The sequence below is a fragment of the Hyperolius riggenbachi genome, chromosome 2, assembly GCF_040937935.1.
Source record: "Hyperolius riggenbachi isolate aHypRig1 chromosome 2, aHypRig1.pri, whole genome shotgun sequence".
NCBI classification, from domain to species: domain Eukaryota; kingdom Metazoa; phylum Chordata; class Amphibia; order Anura; family Hyperoliidae; genus Hyperolius; species Hyperolius riggenbachi.
This window is the reverse complement of record NC_090647.1, coordinates 75,514,810-75,536,748: the sequence shown is the minus strand read 5'-3', so window position 1 is coordinate 75,536,748 and position 21,939 is coordinate 75,514,810. Positions and strand designations below refer to the sequence as shown.

The 21,939-nt window shown below is 45.0% G+C and overlaps 2 protein-coding genes across 3 annotated transcripts in view; both read left to right on the top strand.

Annotated features, from left to right (window-relative positions):
- The window catches only part of LOC137545556 (protein mono-ADP-ribosyltransferase PARP4-like), a 168,535-nt gene extending 163,240 nt beyond the window's left edge, over positions 1 to 5,295 (top strand). For both annotated transcript variants that reach the window (XM_068266922.1, XM_068266921.1), the window contains 2 exons: positions 2,067 to 2,199; positions 4,720 to 5,295. In XM_068266922.1, coding sequence (XP_068123023.1) covers positions 2,067 to 2,199; positions 4,720 to 4,891 — 305 coding nt within the window. In that variant the 3' untranslated portion in view covers positions 4,892 to 5,295. The remainder of the gene's footprint in view (positions 1 to 2,066; positions 2,200 to 4,719) is intronic.
- A 10,389-nt stretch (positions 5,296 to 15,684) lies between these two features.
- The window catches only part of ATM (ATM serine/threonine kinase), a 216,521-nt gene continuing 210,266 nt past the window's right edge, over positions 15,685 to 21,939 (top strand). Inside the window, 1 exon segment of the mRNA XM_068266920.1 lies at positions 15,685 to 15,758. The gene's annotated coding sequence lies outside the window, so the exon portion shown is untranslated.

Sequence of the window (21,939 nt, the reverse complement as noted above, 5' to 3'; positions counted from 1 at the left end):
TAAGCTGATGCTCATGATTTACTCATAACTAGGGATGTCGTCAAACGGTTTGCGAGCCCCTCACCCTGTACTACTTCCGGGTCGCTATGACCTGTAGTAGTACAGGTGCGCGTCCTTGATCGTTTTCCTGTTGCCGGGCACTTTCTGCGCATGTGCGTGATGTCATGAGTGAGGTCACTCTCATGCGCAGAGAGTGCCCGGCTATGGGCACGCGATCAAAGACGTGCACTGCTGACCCAGCGCAGCCGTACTACTATGGGTCATAGCGACCCGGAAGTAGTGCAGGCACCTAGAGATTCACTGGCGAACTGCTCGCTCGCATCTCTACTCATAACGTCAAGCCAGAAATATATTTTCTCCGTGAGTCAAAGAATTTTTATCTGCAATTATGCCATTGTGATACCTATGAAGATGGTAATGCTGGATGAAGCTTTATACAAAAAAGTATCACAACTTTTTGCAATTTTTGTGTCAAAAGTAAATTAAGATATTTTTCTACTGCATAACGTTGTTGTGGTTTCTAGAAGAAACATAAGTTCTCATAATACTTCTCCTCCCTGCTACCTTAGATGGTAGTAATGTTAAGCTGGCTATACATTCAGAGGTGTATCTAGAGGGGTACAGGCGTGGCTCATGCCATGGGTGTCACAGCAACATGGGCGCCATGCCTGCTCCTGTGCTGCACTGCCATGCCTGCCCCCGTGCTTCCCCATCACTCAGACCTCAGATCAAATGAATTATGTTATCTAGGGAACATGGCTACATAACTTATGTAGGGTGCACTTGTTTTAGTGTTAGAGGACAAAGAGAGAATAAGTAGAGATCTTTACAAAAAAAGGTAACTTCAGCAATATTCCGTGCCAAAAAACACAGGCAACCATAACACATGTACGCGTGAAAACAGGATGTTTTTAGAGAGGAAGGGGGCTTTGACCCAGGGGGGTGCATTTAAGTGTTTGCCATAGGCTCTATATTACCCAGATATGTCCCTGCATACGTTTGCAGATGTCCACCCAACATGCCCAAAAGATAGATCCCTTTCTGATCTGAATCTGATCAGAGAGGGGTGGATTATGGCCACACATTGCAAATAGATTTTCAATACATTCCAACTTGAAATATAATAAAAATCTACAAAACCGCTGCAGCAGGGCTGGCTTACTGGCCCCTCAGGTTTCTTCCCATCTCATAGTGTGGCCCTGGGCCCCTGTAGGGTGCTAGCAGTGGAACACACTCACCTGACTGGGCAGAGGGCTTCCTTCTGTGTTCTGTCTCCATCCACGCTGGCTGGCTATTCTGCATGACCCGACGGTATTTGTACATACTCACATAACATGCCTCCAGGTCAAGGAGAAAGGCAGCTGGAAGGGATGAAGACAGAAGAACTCAGGGAGCGAACAGGACAGGTGTGTGTGAGGCAGAAAGGTGAGTGCGCTCCACTGTGAGCACTCTGCCCCCAGATGGCACTGTTAGATGGGGGGAGACCAAGGGGGTCCTCAGCCAGGCATCAATATACTGCCACGCCCATGCCTCCTTTGAGCGGTATCTTTCCATCTGTATCGACTGATCATTTCGATTGATTTTGCCTAGGAATCAATCAAAATTACGACCAAGCAGCCATGTTTGGGCATCAATTTCTGGCAAATTTAATAAAATCAATTAACGTGTGGACACCTTTAGTGATTAGGCTGACAGACTGCCTCTACCATGTGCAGGCCCGGATATTGATAACAGGAGCCTATAGGCACAGTTGTCCTGGTACCCTAGACTTCGCCCTCCATGATCCTACAAACCCACCATAAGTGTGCTGGCTGTCCCAGCTGTCACTTCTCCCTTACTTCCCTTGCCCATCATCAGCTGCCTGTAGGCATCTGTTTAATGGTAAAGCCGGCCCTGACCCTGTGATATTAGCATGCACTGCCTGTTCTGCATTTAATAGGAATGATGGAGATGAGGAGGGGTATGTAGCCTTAAAAAAAACCTCCACTGTTTGGAAGCATAACTCTACTTGTGTTTGTACAGTCATCCCTTCAATATCTTCATATTCCTTGTGTTTAATTTCAAAGGTTCCAGAGGAAAAGATGAGATCCTAAAGCTGATTGCTACACTCCTCGTACTGCAGGTTGTCCGTACCTACAGTCTACTGAGCGGTGTTAAATTTAAGGCTTTAATGAAGCTGGATCAGTGTGACTCTGCCAGGTACGTCTGTTCACACTGTAATGTTCACCATCACAACTGCTCTGATACCATACACTGTCCATAGTTATGTCCTCATGTACAATACTTTATACTTGTCTAGTAAAACTTTGTAAGTTAACAAAAGTGTTTTTGATAAAACATGGTGCTGATGTACTATTTAACCTGTTAACAATTTCAAACAAAATATTTCGTTTGAAACTGCTCTTGCACTCTAAACCTGTGCTGGCAAATCTTGTTTGTCTGCCTAGTGAAGCCAAACGAGCAGGTGGCAGGAAGCCGTTATAGTTCCCTGTTCCAGACGGTTTCTTCTGTGATTGGGATCCAGGAGACCATGTGAGACTATGCCAGTGTTAAAGCCCCACCTGGCGGTAGAAGAGGGATGATGGAAGAGACTCTTCTATGACTTCTCTTCCACCACTGGGTGGTGGTGTAATGCTGACATGGTCTCCTGAATCCCGATCACGTCCTATCATGTGATTGGAAATAAGAAGACATGTTGTGGTTACATCACCGCTGCGGTGGAGGAGAGAAGCCAATCCAGCTGTCCAGACAAGTAGCTATAAAAGCTCCCTGCCGCCCACTCTGTGTATCAAGCCGAGCCTGCCAGGCTGGGGGGAGGCACACTTCTCCAGTGTCAGCAAAAATATGGCCCTGTAGCTGGCTGCTAAAAAGTTAAAGCTCTTATCAAAGAACGTGATTTTGGTTATGGATAGAAGATAAGAGAGTAAATTATATTTAGTGACGCGCAGCAACATTTCTGAACCTAAGCTCTCAGTTCTTCCCTTTGCTGCAAAGGAAGAACCAGCAGCTCAGTTTATCTTTAGAGTAGCAATTGGTAGTGATGCTCATGTCTAGGAGAACTCATGGAGAAGCATGTGATCAGTTTGGTCAGGTGAAAGAGATGCGAGTCTCTGTTTTTTGCTAGTCATGATCATGTGCTAAACCAGGATGTGATCACAGCAACTCAGAGCGTTTGAAATCTATCAGCTAATCAAACAATTCACATGAGTTCTCCTAGACATGACCCTCATTAGCTATTGGTCACCCTTCCCTGTTGCTCATGTCTCCTTCCTGCGCACATACATGGACTATCCTAATCTTCTGAAACGTATGAGCAGTGGAGCTTATTAACATGCTGCTGTCCATGTTCATCTGACTTAAGCAGGCAGCAATTATAAGTTATGCTGATTGTACCTGAACAAAAAGTCACCCTTGATGCTTTCCACTCCATAAGGCAAAGGTTTCTGGCCTTAGCTCAGGACTGTGAAAAGGGGGGGGGGGGGGGAGGCTCACAATAGTTTTTTTAATCCTAAAATAGCAGCAGCCAGATCACTTCTTAGAATAGGGTGGACTGGATGATGTTAATTCGTTTGAATACTTCTGCTTTCATAAAAGAATGTGGGCTCTCCTACCTCACAGTATAGCTGCTGGCCAGGCTTTACAAGAAAGAGTTGTGACTGACAGCTGTGAAGGAGAACTTTAATTCTGTCATGTGGAGAATAAAATACCACATAAAGGTACATGCTGACAGATCATTCCCCAGTGTGGCAACTTTGTAGAAGCGATATCAACCACTTCTTATTTCTACAACAGTTTTGCAAGGTTTTATCCGTACAACATTTCTGGAAATTCATGCAAAACTGGTGCAAAGGTTTCGGAACACATGCAGATTACTACTTTCTCTCAAATGTAGGAAATTGGAAGAAAAAACAGCCATAATAACTTTGATAAATCTGCCCCAATTTTCTGGGACAAAGACAGATATACAGTATATGCTATTCAGACATTCTTTATTGTGCTAGATTTAGATGTGAAAATTACCATCCTTCACTTTCTTAATGAAACTAGTAGCTGTATCTAAGAATCCCCTAAAACACAGGGCTTGTTTCATTAAGCTGCACTGTTAATGCAGCACAGCTTACATTGCAGGAGGGTGCGCTATGCACGCCATACATAGCAGCGCTCCCTGCCATGTAAGGAGTGTGTCTTCCCTTAGTCACACACGCTGCTTCCGTAGCATCGCGCTTAACTTTAAATCCAGGCGGTCCAGTTAAGTATCGCGGCTCACTAGCGGCTGCTACTATGGTAATTAACATGTTAATTGACATAGAAGTGGCCGCTAGTGACGTATCGCGGTAGCGATGCTTCACAGGACCGCCCGGATATAAAGTTATGTGCGACGGAAGCAGCGTGTGTGACTAAGGGAAGACACACTCCTTACATGGCAGTGAGCACTGCTATGTAAGGCATGCATAGCGCACTTTCCTGCACAGTAAGCTGCGCTGCTGAATCAAGCCCACAATCTGCTAAGAAAAGCTCTGTGGTGCCTCCTCCTTTTTAGGCATAGGCAAACCTTAGGCATTTGCCTGGTTTGCTTATGCCTGAAAACTGCCATGTATGCCAGATAACATTGCACATCTTAATCTTGAATTACCTCAAAGACATTCATGGTAAAAGTGTATATAGCGGATGTCCAGGACTGGCACTGCTTACTAACACTCGTATTTCTCTTCCTACCAGCGAGTCATTTACAAGCATTGAGAAAGCCGTCAATTGGGCAGTGAGAACTGACAAGCAGTACCCGGGTATCTGCAGCCGAATGGGATTGGGAAGAGACTGGGAACACGCCACTCGCCAGCTGCTGAACCTGGAGCCTCCTTCCTCTGACCTTACCCTGACTTTATACCTTTAATGCTGTGTTGGATATCCTCTCATTGTTGTTATTGACAATGTTTGAATCATGCAGGTGACTTAAATTAAATGGGAACCAGTAAAAAAGAAATTCAAACAGATACTTACCTATGGAGAGGGAAGGCTCTGGGTCCTATAGGGCCATCCCGCTTCTCTCACAGATCCCTCGTTCCAGCGCTGGCTCCCCCAGTAGCAGTATTCAAAGAAGTAGGTCAAATACTGCTCTCTGCTGCTGAAGGAGGCTTCGGAAGTCTTCTGGAGCCTGAGTGCTCCTGAAGATGGGCGGCTCCATACTGCACATGCACGAGCATGCTCTCTCTCATGCTCACGCAGCAGTACAGAACCGCCTGTCTTTGGGAGCACTCGGCTCCCGAAAACTTCAGAAGCCTCCTCTGGTGGAGGATTGAAACGGGAGAGCTAGTGCTGGAATGAGGACCGGGAGAGGAGTGAGAAGGCTCTATAGGGCCCAGAGCCTTCCCTCTCCTTAGGTAAGTATCTGTTTGAAAAAAATATTTTCAAGTTCCCATTAACTTTAAGAAAATGTGCTTTTTTATAGTTTACTTAGTTCTTCATCTGAGGCGTAGTGATGCAGTAGTATTGAAACCATCTGTGCTGGAAATAGTATGTAGACTATATAGATACCTTGTAAGCCAGACTAGAATGGAAGTTCCAGCTATGATAGCAGTACTATGCATTATTAAAGGGAACACAAGGTAAAAATAAACTGAGGAGATAAACAATTGTATCTAGTCTTCTTCTAAAAATGACTTTTTTTTTAGATATCCCACAGTTTTATTTTCTTTTTAGTTTCAATATATTTTTACTGAATGGTGTATAAAAGATACCGACAAGCCAAAAGCGAATCTCTGTAAAAAACAAAAAGGGTTGGCCACCTTGTACATTAAAAATTAATTCATAAAAGAAACAAAACAGGAACAGCAGCATTAAAGGAAAACTTTATTAAGTCAAGGAAAAAAAGCCAGTTTTAATTACATGAGGCCTCCTGCAATCACCCTGTGCCCGCGCTGATATTCAATGAGCCTCAGGTCCCCCTGCGACATGCTCAGTCACCGAAAGCGAAACTGAGCCGCGGCGGGGACCCGAAGGATCATTGAGTACCGGCGTAGACACAGGGTGACTGCAGGAGGCGGGTAGAAGTCTCAGGTAAGTAAAACTGCCCTTTCTTCCTTTAAAGCACAATAGGCTAAGACTGGATGTGGCACATAGCCCACTTGTTATCACAGAGACGTAAAATCAGCATATAATAAGAAAAAGGTGATTAAAATGTGTAAAGTATAACAATAGTCTACATTTTATTTTATTTTTTAAATCCACTTTTTAAGTGTTTACTGTTTCATCTTCTCTGCTCAATGACACATTCATTGCAATATACCAGATCTAAAATCTATTAACTATTGACCCATTTTATCTCTTTCCTACTCTTATGAGCCATTTTCTGCCATGAATGTGTTTTATGGCTGTAATTCCTTATCAGTGATGGTTACACTATAGTCTGATCCAGTCCAACCAGGATAGAAACTTTCACTTGCATACCTGATTTTTATCTATTTCTAGCAGTAAAGGAAAAAACAAACCCAGCATAGATATTTATGTGCTAGGCACTGTACATACACATGTCTAGTGCATCACGTCACGTCACCTCGTGTATCCTATAAAGCAGGGGTAGGGAACCTATAGCTCGGGAGCCAGATGTGGCTCTTTTGATGGCTACATCTGGCTCACAGACAAATCAGGAGGGGTTGATTCACTAAGCTACATTGCTCAAACAGCGCAGCTTAGTGTGGCATCGCAAGTAAAATTTTCAAAGTAGTGCACGCTACTGCTGTAGCATGCGCTACTAACTTACTCATGCTACCCCAAAATGAATGGCTGCTCCAATCGTCCCACTCTGGACCCTATCAGGTCCAGTGACTTTGTAGAACAAAGATCCCCGCACTTTGATTGGTCCAATAGGCCAATCACTTGACAGGCAGCCTATTGGGCCAAAGTGCGGAGATCTCGTCCTACAAAACGAATCAACACCCAAGTAAGCTAGCTAATTGTAGAAGCTGTTAGTCGATATTTCTCCTGTCTGGCTCTCGGGGAAATTGCTGATGTTGCTGAACCCAAAAAAAAGCTGAAGACGTGTCTGACACTTCTGCTGCCCGGCGGATCAACTGTATACACATCACCTTGGCAACAGGGGCATGAGCCCTACTGTCCCAGTTTGAAACATATTGTAAGGCTCTCACGGAATTACATTTTAAAATATGTGGCGTTTATGGCTCTCTCAGCCAAAAAGGTTCCTGACCACTGCTATAAAGGGTACCTAAAGTTCCACTAAGGTCCCCAGTTTAACTTACTTGTGGCTTGTTGCAGCCCCCTGTAGTCATCCCAGTCTTGCACAGTTCTTCTGTGCTGCTCTATTCAGACGCTGTCCTGCTCTAAAATGTGGCCAACTCAGCCAGTCACGGGCCACTGTGTATGTGCGCATCTCGATCGCGCTTCCATGACCTGGAGCGTTCTGCAAATGCACAGTTGCAATTCTGTTCAAACTGCACAAGTGCAAAACGCTTGCGGCTGTCAGACAGGCACAGCAGCTGAAGGGAGAAGAGCAAAAAGACAGAGAAGGACCAGGAAGACTACAGGGGGCTGGAAGAAGCCCTAGGTAAGTTAAAGTGGATCCGAGATGAACTTTTACTCATTGCATAATTGTGTTAATTTCCTATTGTTTATAGGGCATTCCTCAAGCCAAATACTTTTTTGTTTTTGGTTTAATACTCTAATTCCCTATAAACTAAAAAAGCCACGCCCACAGGTTTTCAGAGAGCCTTGGCTTTCTCAGACAGTAGCAAGGGCTCATGGGAGCTCAGTCTGGGCAGGAGGAGGGGGAGGTATTACTAGCTAGAGATTTCGGAGGGGGGGGGGATTAGGTTTTTTTGCTCAAGATACAGATAAGCCTGCCTCTGTGTAATGTTTACAAACAACATGGCTGCTGTCATTCTATCACATGAATAAATAATCATATTCTATTAAACTTTAGATAAGATATTTAGACAAGTTACTTGTTATAGTGGTTTTTCATCTCGGATCCGCTTTAAGTAATACCAGTTGCCTGGAAGTCCTGCTGATCTTCTGCCTCTAATGCTTTTAGCTACAGACCCTGAACAAGCATGCAGCAGATCAGATATCTGCTAAATAGATCAGCAGGGCTGCCAGGCAACAGGTATTGTTTAAAATGGAAATTAATATGGCAGCCTCCATATTCTTCTCACTACAGTTGTCCTTTAAACTGGGGACCTTAGTCTCACTTCAGATTCCTTTTAAGCAGTACTGTCAATGTCACTGTAGTCTCCTCCTGGGCAGGAGTCTGTGCATAAATATGGAAAACAAACACAGTCCAAACTGAATACGTTATTCACATGGTCACAGAGCTCACCAGAGGAGCATGGATTGTTCATAATTTGAATACCACCAAGATAAAGCCTATTTGCACAATTACATTTTTAACCACCCTTCTCCCTCTGCTCCTGAGTAATGTAAAGAGAAAATGTAATGGCATATAGTAGAACATGATAAATAAGGCCTGGTTCACACTACAGTGCAGTAGTGGGTGCAGAAACAATGGGTTAAGTACATCCGCTCAGGATGCGCTGACTGTGTTCACACTTGCCGTTTGCCTCCGCTGGGCTTGCACCGCCACCTGAGCGCTTACCTGTCTGCCCTTTAAAGAGAATCTGTATTGTTAAAATCGCACAAAAGTAAACATACCAGTGCGTTAGGGGACATCTCCTATTACCCTCTGTCACAATTTCGCTGCTCCCTGCCGCATTAAAAGTGGTTAAAAACAGTTTTAAAAAGTTTGTTTATAAACAAACAAAATGGCCATCAAAACAGGAAGTAGGTTGATGTACAGTATGTCCACACATAGAAAATACATCCATACACATGCAGGCTGTATACAGCCTTCCTTTTTAATCTCAATAGATCATTTGTGTGTTTCTTTCCCACTGCAGCTATCTTCCACTGAAGTGTCAGGCTGTTTCTTCCTGCAGAGTGCAGACAGCTCTGCCTGTATGTAATTCCGCAGTATGTGAAAGCCCAGCCAGCTCAGAGGAGGATTTATCCAGCTTGTAAAAGATAATAGAGCAGAGAGAAGCTGCACTAATCTAAATAACACACAGGCAGTGTGCAGAGAGGGGCCTGGAGGGGGGAGATGCATCACAGAACCACAACACTGAAGAACTTGGCAGCCTTCCAGACACAGGCCGACAAGTCTGACAGGAGAGAGATAAGTTGATTTATTACAGAGATGGTGATAGTAGAACGTGCTGCCGTTAGCCAGAGCACATTAGAATAGATTTTGGAACTCGTAGGATGGAAGAAAACCGGATGAAATTTTTGTTACGGAGTCTCTTTAAAGAGAATCTGTACTGTCCGATTTGTACAATAAAAAGCATACCAATCAAGTCACTGTGATCTCCTGGGTCCCTATTTACCAATTCCGCCGCTCCCCGCGGCGATCCTGGCTTTTAATCGCCAGTTTTAGGCAGTGTTTACAAACAAAAAACATGGCCGCTAACCAGGAAGTGATGTATGTGTGTGTATATATATATTGAGATACTAAGTGCGTTTTACATGCATTTTTAAAAATTATGCAGCAAATTGTGCATTTTCAAAAATGCACAATGTAAAATGCACATATATGCGTAATTACATGTGACCCTTTGACTTTCATTAGCGGCAAAAACTCTAGCATTTTGCGCAACTGTAGCGTTTCTGCCTAGTGTGTTTCTAACCTTTGAAATTTCAAGATAGTAAGTCCTAAATCTACAGATGTGACGTAGGCTCCGTGATCTTCAGTTGACCCCAGCAATGAAGTATAGACTGATATTAGAGCTGTTGTACTTAGACTTGTAAAGTGAACATGATCAGGTGACTCTTGCTGCAGACTGACTCACACAGGAGGGCAATGACTGTCCTCCATTATACACACCATAAAACAAGTACTTACAATGTTGCTCATGTGCACAACACAATTGAGATTAGCTGCTAAAAGATAAAATCTCTAATCATTCCAAATAACTCATATTCTCAATTATCTCAGCTCTAATGCTGGACATACACGGAGCGATCCAGCGGCTCGATTAGCCGCCGGATCAACTCCCGCCGCCTCCCCGCTCGTCCCCTTCCTTATCTTCCGCTCGACATACAGTCACTCAATTACCAAGTTTATGAGCTTTGGGGTCCTTGGTATCAATAATTTCTGTATTCCCATTGAAATTACACAAATGTGATTGGCTGTTTGTGGCTCCACCCCTTTCTGATTTTGAACCCCAGTCACCCAGTGACCAACTGTACCAGGTTTGAGACCTCTGCCATTAACAGTGTAAGAATGGCAGCAATTTAAATATTCCCCTTGAAAATCAACAGGTGAATTTTGATTGGCTGTTGTAGGCTCCATCCATTTTCCTGAATATTAATCCCAGTCACCCAGTGACCAACTGCAAAGTTTGAGAACCCTGCCATTGCCAGTGTAAGAATGGCTGCAGTTTACATTTTCACAGTAAACTGTGTTTTTGGCTCTGCCCACTTTGTGTAACCTTGACACACGGTCACTCAATGACCAAGTTTGTGAGCTTTCAGGTTCCTGGCATCAAAAATGTGTGAAAGGAAGCAGTTTATCCACCAAGGAAATCTGATTGGCTGTTTTGTTGCCCCGCCCCTTTAGAGAATTGGGACCCCAGTCACCAGTGGCGTAGCTAAGGAGCTGTGGGCCCTGATTCAAGTTTTACAATGGGCCCCATGAAGCACTCTATACCGAACAACTGATACGGCGCACCAAAACCTGCCAATGTCAACAACAGTGTCAGAGGTGCAAGAAGGGGATGGAGAACAGTTTGGCAATGATTACCACTATTCAAAGTATCTATAGAAGTGATTATTATGAGCACAGGACCAATAAAGGGCCAATACTGTAGTTGAGGGAGGGCCTTTCGGGGCCCCTCTGGCCCAAGGGCCCCGATGCGGTCGCAACCTCTGCAACCCCTATTGCTACGCCCCTGCCAGTCACCCAATGACCGACTGTAGCAAGTTTGAAGCCTCTGCCATTAACAGTGTAAGAACGGCAGCAGTTTTAATATTCCCCTTGAAAATCAATAGGTGGATTTTGATTGGCTGTTGTAGGCTCCACCCACTTTCCTGAATATTAATCCCAGTCACCCTGTGGCCAAGTGTGGCAAGTTTTAAAACCCTCTGATTAACCGTCTAAGAATGGCTGCAGTTTACATTTTCCCATTGAAAATGAATGACTGAAATTTGATTGGCTGTTTTATGCTCCTCCCACTTTTCCTGGATTTGTAACCTTGGTCACCAAGTGACCAACTGTGCCAAGTGTGGGGACTCTGGCTTGATTACTGTGAGAATGGCAGCCTTTTACATTTATTCCATTAACATGAATGGGTGAAATCTGATTAGCTGCTTGTAGCTCCGCCCAGGTGTGCAGGGGGGGGGCGCGAGACCCCCAGAAAATATCATCCCTGGTAGTAAGGAATCTGCATACCAAGTTTCGTTGAAATCAGGAAAGGTGTTTTCGAGTGATACGCACGCACGCACACACACACACGCTTTGCTGTATAATGGACAAAACCTTGCAGTAAATGTTAATAAAGATGGATTAATAATAATATAAAACGTGAGTTGAATATCTGATGATTAAATGTTACCTATGCAATATTCCATTTGCTGGCCTGCCTCATGTCACTAACAGTCCACAGGAGCTTACAACCTAATAATCCTTGGCTCATGTCACTTAGGTTGCCATGAGATATTGACAATATGACATACAGGAACCAGGAAGTATGCCATGCACAAGAGCCAGCAGGGCGGCGAGAGGACGGACAGTGTAGGACTTGTGTCGGAAGGTATGTCCAACACTGCCGATGCTGCGGGCCGCACGCTCCAGGACTTGGAGGAAGTTTGAAGCCGCTTCTTCTAACTTCCCCCATGCGGAAATTACTTTATTGCGGAAATCGCCACTTGGACGATTCCGAAATCGTGATCTTAGTGATCACGATTTCGGTTTAAATTAAATTTATCGTTCAGGCCTAATACAAAGTATGTTTCACTGCAACTGTAACAAGTACATTGGGATCCCCAAGCACTCTATACATAACAATTGATACGGCGCACCAAAACCTGCCAAGGACAACCACGGTGTCAGAGGTGCAAGAAGGGGATGGGGAAAAGTTTGTTAATGATTACCGCTATTTGAAGAGACTCTGAAGCCTCTTAAGATTCATCTTTTTATTAAACAATCTCCTTCTACACTATCACCCCATCTAAGACGCTGCTATCCCACGGCAGAACGCTGTGTTTAACCTTCCCCAAACACCGGGGCAAAAATCCATGACTTTCCAGGTCGTGGATTTTGCTGCCCGGGGAGGCAGAGCTTTGAGCTGTAGCTCTGCCTCCATTCGCGTCAATCCTCGCTGTTCTCCGTCTCTCCCCCGCCCCTCTCAGTGAAAGAAGACTGAGGGGGCGGGGAGAGGCGGCGATCAGCGCCGATTGACGGGAGTAGAGGCAGAGCTGCAGCCCAAAGCTCTGCCTCTACTAGGATGCGCTCCCCCAACATTGATTTTTTTGGGGGTAAACACAGCGTTCTGCCGCGCGATATCGGCATTTTAGATGGTGTGATCGTGTAGAAGGGGATTGTTAAAGGGAAGGTTCACGGTCTGTCTTAAAAAAATAAAAATACAAATCCACTTACCTGGGGCTTCCTCCAGCCCGTGGCAGGCAGGAGGTGCCCTCGGCTTCTTGTGCGCTCCAAAATGCGCCTCACAGCGGCGCGCTGACGTCATCGGACGTCCTCCGGGCTGCCCGGAGGACGTCCGATGACGTCAGCGCGCCGTCGTGAGGCGCATTTTGGAGCGCACAAGAAGCCCGACCTGGCCGCCGGCCTGGCCAAGTCGGATGTGCCGCTGGAGGAGACCGGGAGCCTGCGGAGCGGCGCCGAGGGCACCTCCTGCCTGCCACGGGCTGGAGGAAGCCCCAGGTAAGTGGATTTGTATTTTTATTTTTTTAAGACAGACCGTGAACCTTCCCTTTAAATAAAAAGATGAATTTTAAGAGGCTTCAGATTCTCTGTAAAGCATCTATAGAAGTGCGCAAAAGGTCGATCAGCGCAACACCAGTCCGCCTCCGAATGGCCTAAGTACTCGTCCCTCCCACTGCGAAGAAGTCAATCCTCCATGGGAGGGGCCTAACACTAACTAAATCCTAACCTATGTATATGCATAGCCTGGGTGCGCTACCAAATAAAATTGAAAAATCGAAAATTGCGCAAAAGGTGGATCAGCGCTGCTCATTTCCTTGCTATGTACTATTTTAATTCGTTTTTGGTCAGCTGCTCCCACTTAACAGCCGTGCTTTTGGTGTATATGCAGAGCTTCTGTTTGGGTTCAAGGTGCGTTTGTAGTTCCTGGGGGGGCTCAGCGCATCTCTGATTGGAGACCATTCGGAGGCGGCCTGGTGTTGCGCTGATCCACCTTTTGCGCAATTTTCGATTTTTCAATTTTATTTGGTAGCGCACCCAGGCTATGCATATACATAGGTTAGGATTTAGTTAGTGTTAGGCCCCTCCCATGGAGGATTGACTTCTTCGCAGTGGGAGGGACGAGTACTTAATAGGTTGCATGCAAGCTGTTACAGGAAACCAACATCCTCCTCCAGTGGTAGACAGGTCATGTGTATGCTCGGTGTATATTCGACCCCACAAGTGGGGCTTGCACTCTTTTGCAGGTAGGCACTAGTCTGTTTTTAAGTAGCGCTGCTCATTTCCTTGCTACATCTATAGAAGTGATTATTACCAGCACAGGACCAATAAAGAGCTAATACTGTGGTTGAGGGAGGGCACCTCTGGCCCAAAAGCCCCTGTGTGATCGCAACCTCTGCACCTCCTATTGCTATGCCACTGGTCATGGGGTAGCGCACTGCATGCATCTGGTTATGCCATATAAATTATTAATAATAACAGTATATGTCAAAAATAATTACAATCAGCTAAGGCGCTTTGGGCTCCAGTGCAAATTTTACATTGGGCCCCCCCAAGCACTCTATACATAACAATTGATACAGCGCAGCAAAACCTGCCAAGGACAAATACAGTATCAGAGGTGCAAGAAGGAGATGGGGAAGTTTATTACTACTATTCAAAGCATTATAGAAGTGATTATTACCAGCACAGGACCAATAAGGCCTCGTTCACATTAGACGAGTTGCCGTGCGTATTTCGGCAACGTGTATAGAGGCAGACACGCACGAACATCAGACACTGTCTGATGTTCATACATGCGCTGCGTAGCAGTACGATGCGCGATCGCACTGCTGCATGCATTCTTTGGCCAAAACGCACAGCTGATCCATTCACTACAGTGAATGGGATCAGCAACACAAGGAAACGCAGATGGCAGTGCGATTGTGTGTGTTGCGTTCCGATCACCTGGCCATCTGGGTATGTCAGTGTAAACGAGGCCAAAGATCTAATACTTCAGCAGAGGGTGGGCCCAGTGGCGTAGCTAAGAAGCCATGGGCCCCAGTGCAAGTTTAACATTGTGGCCCCACAAGCGTGCTATAGATAACAATTGATACAACACACCAATACCAATAAAGGACAACCACAGCGTCAGAGATGCAAGAAGGGAATGGGAAACTGTGTTAAAGGGAACCTTAACTGAACGGGGGGTAAAGAGTTTCACTTACCTGGGGCTATTACCAGCCCCCTGCAGCAGTCCTGTGCCCTCGGCGCCGCTCTGGAATCCTCTGGTCCCCCGCTGTCACTTAGTTTCGTTTTTGACGACTCACCAGTCGCTGGCCGCCATGCGTAATATTGGACGCATTCACCAATGCAATTAGCTCTATTGCGGACCGCAACGCGTACAAAAATACGCGTTGCCGCTAGATATGCGGCAACGCGTATTTTTGTACGCGTTGCGGTCCGCAATAGCGCTAATTGCATTGGTGAATGCGTCCAATAATACGCATGGCGGCCGGCGACTGGTGGGTCACCATAAAACGTTGCTATGCCACTGGGTGGGCCCCTCTGGCCCAAGTGCAGTTGCAACCTCTGCACCTCCTATTGCTCCACCACATACCTCCCAACTTCATCATACCACTCAACTTTTTGAGATGAGAAAAAGGGACACTTAAGCCGCGTCCTTGCCACACCCCTGATCACGCCCCTAGTTGCGCATACCATAAAGATTTCATAAGAAAAATATGTTGTTTTATAATTCAAACCACACTGGTCCTTTCTATCCTGGTTCATTTTCCTTCATATTAACATTTTATAATTAGTAATATATACATTTTTAAAGGATGTGAATAAAGTTTAGAATCAATCAAAACATTTTTAGTAGAGAAATATATATATTTACATAGAAAGAGGGGCAAAGTCCTGACAGAGCGACAAATGAGGAGGAAAGAGGGACGGAGGGACAGGGCTCCCAAAGAGGGACTGTCCCTCCAAAAGATGGACAGTTGGGAGCTATGCCACTGATTACAATACTATTGAACATCATATTGCTGTTGGATTAGATTTCATTATACTTTGTTTTGACACCTGAGAAAAACTATAACACAGTAGGCTATTATTGTTAGTATTCTTCTACCAAAAACACTAGCCGCCAGGAGACAAGAGGACTGAGCAACAGAGACACGTGGTGTCAGCTTCCCGCGCTTGCAGTACACAGATTCGCGGCTAGAGGGAGAGTTTCTCCCTGCATATGCATGCGGAACTAAAAAGTGTGTTGTGGGGACGGAATAGAGTGTGACACTCGGTCAGCGTGGAGCGCACTGGGGAATGACAAGAGGTAAAGGGAGCAGTGCGCAGTGCTGGTGGGACAGAGTGGGTCACAGGGTCACGAGACTGAGTGGGCACAGGGGCTGTCGCACCGGACTAGAGTGAGGGGGACCCCGGTGTTTGTAAATCTCCCGTTTACAGATTGCTACAGAGCAGGGGGGGGGGCTGCATACAGCACTAGTTGCAAACAGAGGCACACACATCGCAGCATAACTCCCAACTGTTCCTCTTTGGAGGGACAGTCCCTTTTTGGGAGCCCTGTCCCTCTGTCTTCCTCATTTGTTCCTCTTTCAGTACTGATGGACAGATTTATGTAAATATGTGTATTTTTCTACTGAAAAAAATGTGTTTCATTAACTATAAACTTTATTCCCATCCTTTAAATTTATTTATTTGTTATTTTCAAGTGTTATGATGGAAAATAAACCAGGATAGAAAGGACCACTGTGGTTTGAATTATTAAGCCCTACTCCATAGAGCCAAATTAATCCATGCCATGCACTGATGAGGATCAAACAATCCGAAACAGTCTGTATGCATGTTGGATTATTATGGCTCTGTACATATTAACAAGCTGACACATCATTGCATTCCAGCGGTTCTGGAGGTGTGTTTAGCTTCTAAGGGTACAATGGTTAATTTGCATATATTTAGCAGTGGTGCCTGGGAGACATCTCGAGCTCACTCCAACCTGAATTATCGCAAATTCTTTCTGTTTTAGGAAAGCAAACTTTTGTTTTTCTTAACATCTTAGTAAGGGGGCTTTTAGGACCATTGTAGTCCCTTACACACCCCAATGAGTTCTGGGTCACCATGAGCTTGCTGGTTAGTCTGTGCCTCTTGAATTATTAAATGAGATATTTTTCTTATGAAATCTTCTTGAATTGTGTGATTAGGAGTGTGTTTGGGGCGTGGCTTAAGTGTCCCTCTTTCTTATCTCAAAAGGTTGGGAAGTATGCAGTATTTCCCATGCCATGTAGTTGATTAGCTTTAAGGAATGAGCACGGTAGTAATTTCTCACATTTGTAAAATAGAAGATTTAGCGGTACTTATCCGTTAGCCGGGAGCATCCGGCAGGTGGCGCTAATTACTATTCCCCCTCCAGGCCGACATGGATAGTAGGGAAAGATGTAACTCTGGTGGAGTTTTTTCGCCACCTAGAGGATGCGCCCAGCTAACGGATAAGTACCGATTCAGCCTGTTCAGTAAGTAAATTGTTTTATTTTAATGTGGAAAGGAGTTAAAGACTTTTGGCTGGTGTTATTGCTGTCTGAGTTCACGTGTTAGAGACTTTCCCTAAGGCCACGTTCGCAGTGTGGCATTGTGTTCCTTGTATGACAGAAATGCAACAGAGTGGAAAATAAATTAGTACTGCACATAACGTCGCATACATTGAAGCATATAAATGAAAAGTTGCTTCACATCCACTGTTAACGCGCACATTAGTTACCATACCACAATCCGTTATACTGCAATGCACCTGTTGCATAGATGGTGGATTGTAGGGTTAGTCATGTTACACCACACTGCAATACAATGAATTCATACCCCTGGCAAAATTTGACTTAAAGAGACTTTGAAGTCTCCTAAAAACAAGGTTTTCACTTTATACACCTCCGTAACCTGATTGCCCCTCCTAAAATGCCACATCCCAGTGGCTAAAAACACCACAAATCACCCCAAATTACCTGGGGGACATTGCGGGGCGCCTTCTGCATAGGGACAGAGCTTTCAGCTGCAGCCCTGCCTCTACATGCGTCTATCAGCGCGGATCGCTGCCTCTCCCTCGTCCCTCATAGTCTTCCTACACTGGGAGAGGCGGAGATACGCGCGGATTGATGCGCATAGAGGCAGAGCTGCAGCTGAAAGCTCTGCCTCCTCCAGCAGCAAAATCCACGACTAAGAAAGTCATGGTTTTTGCCGGGGGGAATTAGGGGTGATTTATGGATTTTAAAGTAAAAACCTTGTTTTTAGGAGACTTCAGAGTCTCCTTAAAGTTACCTTTTATTTGACCAGCAAGTAATTTTTTTGAGGGGAAATGACATAGGTGTCTCCCAAAAGATAAGACGAGGTACAGGAGGCATTATTGTAAGAAAAAATATCAGCATTATTTACATTTGATCAAAAAGTGTACAGTCCAAAATTGATACCTTTCTCAAACTGTCACAGTCTGTGTGAAAATCCAAAGTCCTATACCATTCCAAATAGTTCAAGCTGTTCTAAAGCATCCTAATTACCCGGATTTATTGGGAACAGCTGTTTTAATCAACTCAACAGGTGAAAAACAGCAGTTCTCTGTAGTTGGTTTGTGGACAGTCATGGCTAAGGCCACATACAGACATCAGACTATAGTCTTTGGAAAATGAAAGATCACAGGCCAATCTTACCACCCTTCATGTAGTATAAGAGCCATGCTCTACACAGTCTTTTCTATGGAGCTGAACTCCACATCAGAAAAAAACCTTTGCAAGATGCTGCACACACAGATGCTGTACAGACACAGGTACTTATCCGTTAGCCGGGCGCATCCGGCAGGTGGCGCTGTTGTAGCGAATTTCATACATGCTTAGTTAACGTAGTGCTGTGTGAATGGAAGCGCCGCAGGTGGCGCTAATTACATTGATACGGCACATAACAATAACGGTGTTAATGGGAACTAATATGTATTTCAAGTGGCCGGAACTGTCACTTAATGCAATTAAAATGAAGGCGGCGGCAATGTAACAGATGAAGCCGCCGCCTTCGTCTGTTCTTCGTCTTCTTCTCCCCCTTTGCCCTCCTCTGGCTTCTATACAATGCTGGCAGCTGGGGGGGGGGGGCACGCGTGTCCCCCCAGAGTCGTTCGTCGCAAGAAAACAAACGATTCCCTTCCGCGACGAACGACTCTGGGGGGAGACGCAAGTCCCCGCAGGCTGCCAGCATTGTATAGAAGCCAGAGGAGGGCAAAGGGGGAGAAGAAGACGAAGAACAGACGAAGGCGGCGGCTTCATCTGTTACATTGCCGCCGCCTTCATTTTAATTGCATTAAGTGACAGTTCCGGCCACTTGAAATACATATTAGTTCCCATTAACACCGTTATTGTTATGTGCCGTATCAATGCAATTAGCGCCACCTGCGGCGCTTCCATTCACACAGCACTACGTTAACTAAGCATGTATGAAATTCGCTACAACAGCGCCACCTGCCGGATGCGCCCGGCTAACGGATAAGTACCCAGACACAAAAGATCAGTATCTGCAAAAGATCTGTTCCTGCCAAAAATACATTCCTGCAAATTGCAATGATAGTCTATGAGATCTGCAGATCATCATACACACATGATTTAACTGACATTCATCTGCAGATCAAGCAATCATCTGCAGATCTGAAAATCTATCCTGGTGGATCTGATCTGCAGATGAATGTCAGTTAAATCATGTGTGTATGATGATCTGCAGATCTCATAGACTATCATTGCAATTTGCAGGAATGGATTTTTGGCAGGAACAGATCTTTTGCAGATACTGATATTTTGTGTCTGTACAGCATCTGTGTGTGCAGCATCTTGCCAAGATTTTTTTCTAATGGGGAGTTCAGCTCCATAGAAAAGACTGTGTAGAGTATGGCTCTCATACTACATGAAGGGTGGTAGGATTGCTCTGTGATCTTTCATTTTCCAAAGACTATAGTCCGATGTGTGTATGCACCCTAAGACAAAGGAACTTAGTGAGGACCTGCGGCTGTGCATTGTGGCTGCTCGCAAGTCAGGAAAGGGCTACAAGGCCATTTCTAAATGTTTTCAAGTTCCAGTGGCTACAGTACAAAGTATTATTAAAAAATACAAGATGTTCTGCACTGTGGAAAATCTCAGAGGATGCAGTCGGAAGCCAAAAGTGACACCTGTGCTGGCCAGGAGGATAAAGAGAGAAATGAAAAGGAATCCAAGGATCACCACCGAGGCCATCTTGATGAATCTGATCTCTGCTGGTGGCAATGTCTCAAGGCAGACAATCCAGCCGACACAGCACACTGCTGGGTTCCACGGATGCAGACAAGGAGGACACCACTTCTCCAGATAAGGCAGACAAAAACTTGTTTGGCCTTTGCAAATGCTCATTTGGACAAAGAAGACGACTTCTGTTTTTCTGTGTTATGGTCAGATGAAACAAAAATGGAATTGTTTGGTTGCAATGATGTTCCCTTCATTTGGCATAACAAAGGAGAAGCCTTCAACCCGAAGAACACCATCCCCACTGTCAAACATGGTGGTGGGAACCTAATGCTTTGGGTTTTTTTTTCAGCCAATGGACCTAATTACAGTAAACACCATGAAAAAAGAGCAATACGTGAGGATTCTCAACAATAACATCAGGCAATCAGCAGAGAAACTTGGCCTTGGGTCCTGACTTGAATCCAATTGAGTATCTGTGGAGGGAGCTAAAGATCAGAGAGACCCTCCAACCTGAAAGGTTTGGAGCTCATTGCTAAAGATGAATGGGCAAAAATACCTGTGGAGACTTGCACAAAGCTGGCCTGCAATTATAGGAAGTGTTTGATTGCTGTAACAGCTAATAAAGGCTTTTCTATTAATTATTGAGAAGGGTATCAATAATTTTAGACTGACATTTTTTGTTCAAATGTAAATAAAAGCTGAGATTTCTCCCCCCCCCCCCCAATAATGCCTCTTGTACATCGTCTTATTATGTTTTGGGAGACACATGTCTTTTCCCGTCAAAAAAATTACTTGCTGGTTGAATAAAAGTAACTTTGAATCAAAATTTGCCAGTGGTATGAATAATTATGGGCAGCGCTGTATGTCCCTTGCTGCAGCTTTGCTCTCAGCCGCTGGCTGCCGGTCCCTTGATGGTAGAGAGGCCAACCTCGCCAGGTCATCCTCTAATGCGCCTGTGCGAGTGCCGCTTTCAATCACGTGGTGTGGAGTGTACTGCGCAGGTGCAGAGTTTGTAAACCCCGTTGTAGGGGTACCCCTCATTAATCCCCACAGAAAAAGTAAAAAAAAAAGTTTATAAGATCAGAGAGGGATATAGAGGCTGCCATATTTTTTTATTTTTTATTTTTTTTCCCCCCGATTTAAGCAATGCGCATTGCTTGGCATGTTGCTGATAGTTCATTTATCAGTCTGAATCACACCTCTGAAACAAGTGTGCAGTAATTGCGGTCAAACTTCAGTCCAACATCTAATCTGCATGCTTGTTCAGGGTCTATGGCTAAAAATATTAGAGGCGGGGGGATCAGCAGGACAGATGGGATATCTGCATTGTTTAAAAGGAAATAAATATGGCAGCCTCTATATCCCTAACACAGATATGATCCTATACTAAGGACTAAAAATTAACTTTTAATAATACATATTGAAATGGACCTTGGCTGCTATAGTTTCAAGACTGATACAGCGACATGAGGGCTATATAAAGACCTGGTAAGTATGAGAAAACTATCTCAGTATTGCCCTCTCAATGTGGCTGAAAAGAAACACAATGTGGGGCTGTGGTAAAGTATATGAGGATAAACCCTCAGCAGCCTCCTAACATTGTACTGAATAAATTAATACACAACCCCCACCAAATAACCCAACATGTTTCACTTAAAGGGATACTGTAGGAGGGTCGGGGGGAAATGATTTGAACTTACCCAGGGCTTCTAATGGTCCCCCGCAGGCATCCTGTGCCCGCGCAGCCACTCACTGATGCTCCGGCCCCGCCCCCGGATCACTTCTGGAATTTCAGACTTTAATTTCAGACTTTAAAGTCTGCAAACCACTGCGCCTGCGTTGCCGTGTCCTCGCTTCCTCTGATGTCACCAGGAGTGCACGGTGCAGGCACAGACCGTACTGGGCCTGCGCAGTACTCTCCTGGTGCCATCAGCGGGAGCGAGGACACGGCAACGCAGGCGCAGTGGTTTGCAGACTTTAAAGTCTGAAATTCCAGGAATGTGAACCCTAGGCGGGGTTGGAGCATCAGTGAGTGGCTGCTTGGGCACAGGATGCCTGCGGGTGACCATTAGAAGCCCCGGGTAACTTCAACTCATCCCCCCCCCCCCCCACAGGTGCATAAATACATTCAGAAAAACAATAAAATTAGTGCATAGTATAGTATTATGGCTATATACAGGATCTTCTCAAAAAATTAGCATATTGTGATAAAGTTCATTATTTTCTGTAATGTACTGATAAACATTAGACTTTCATATA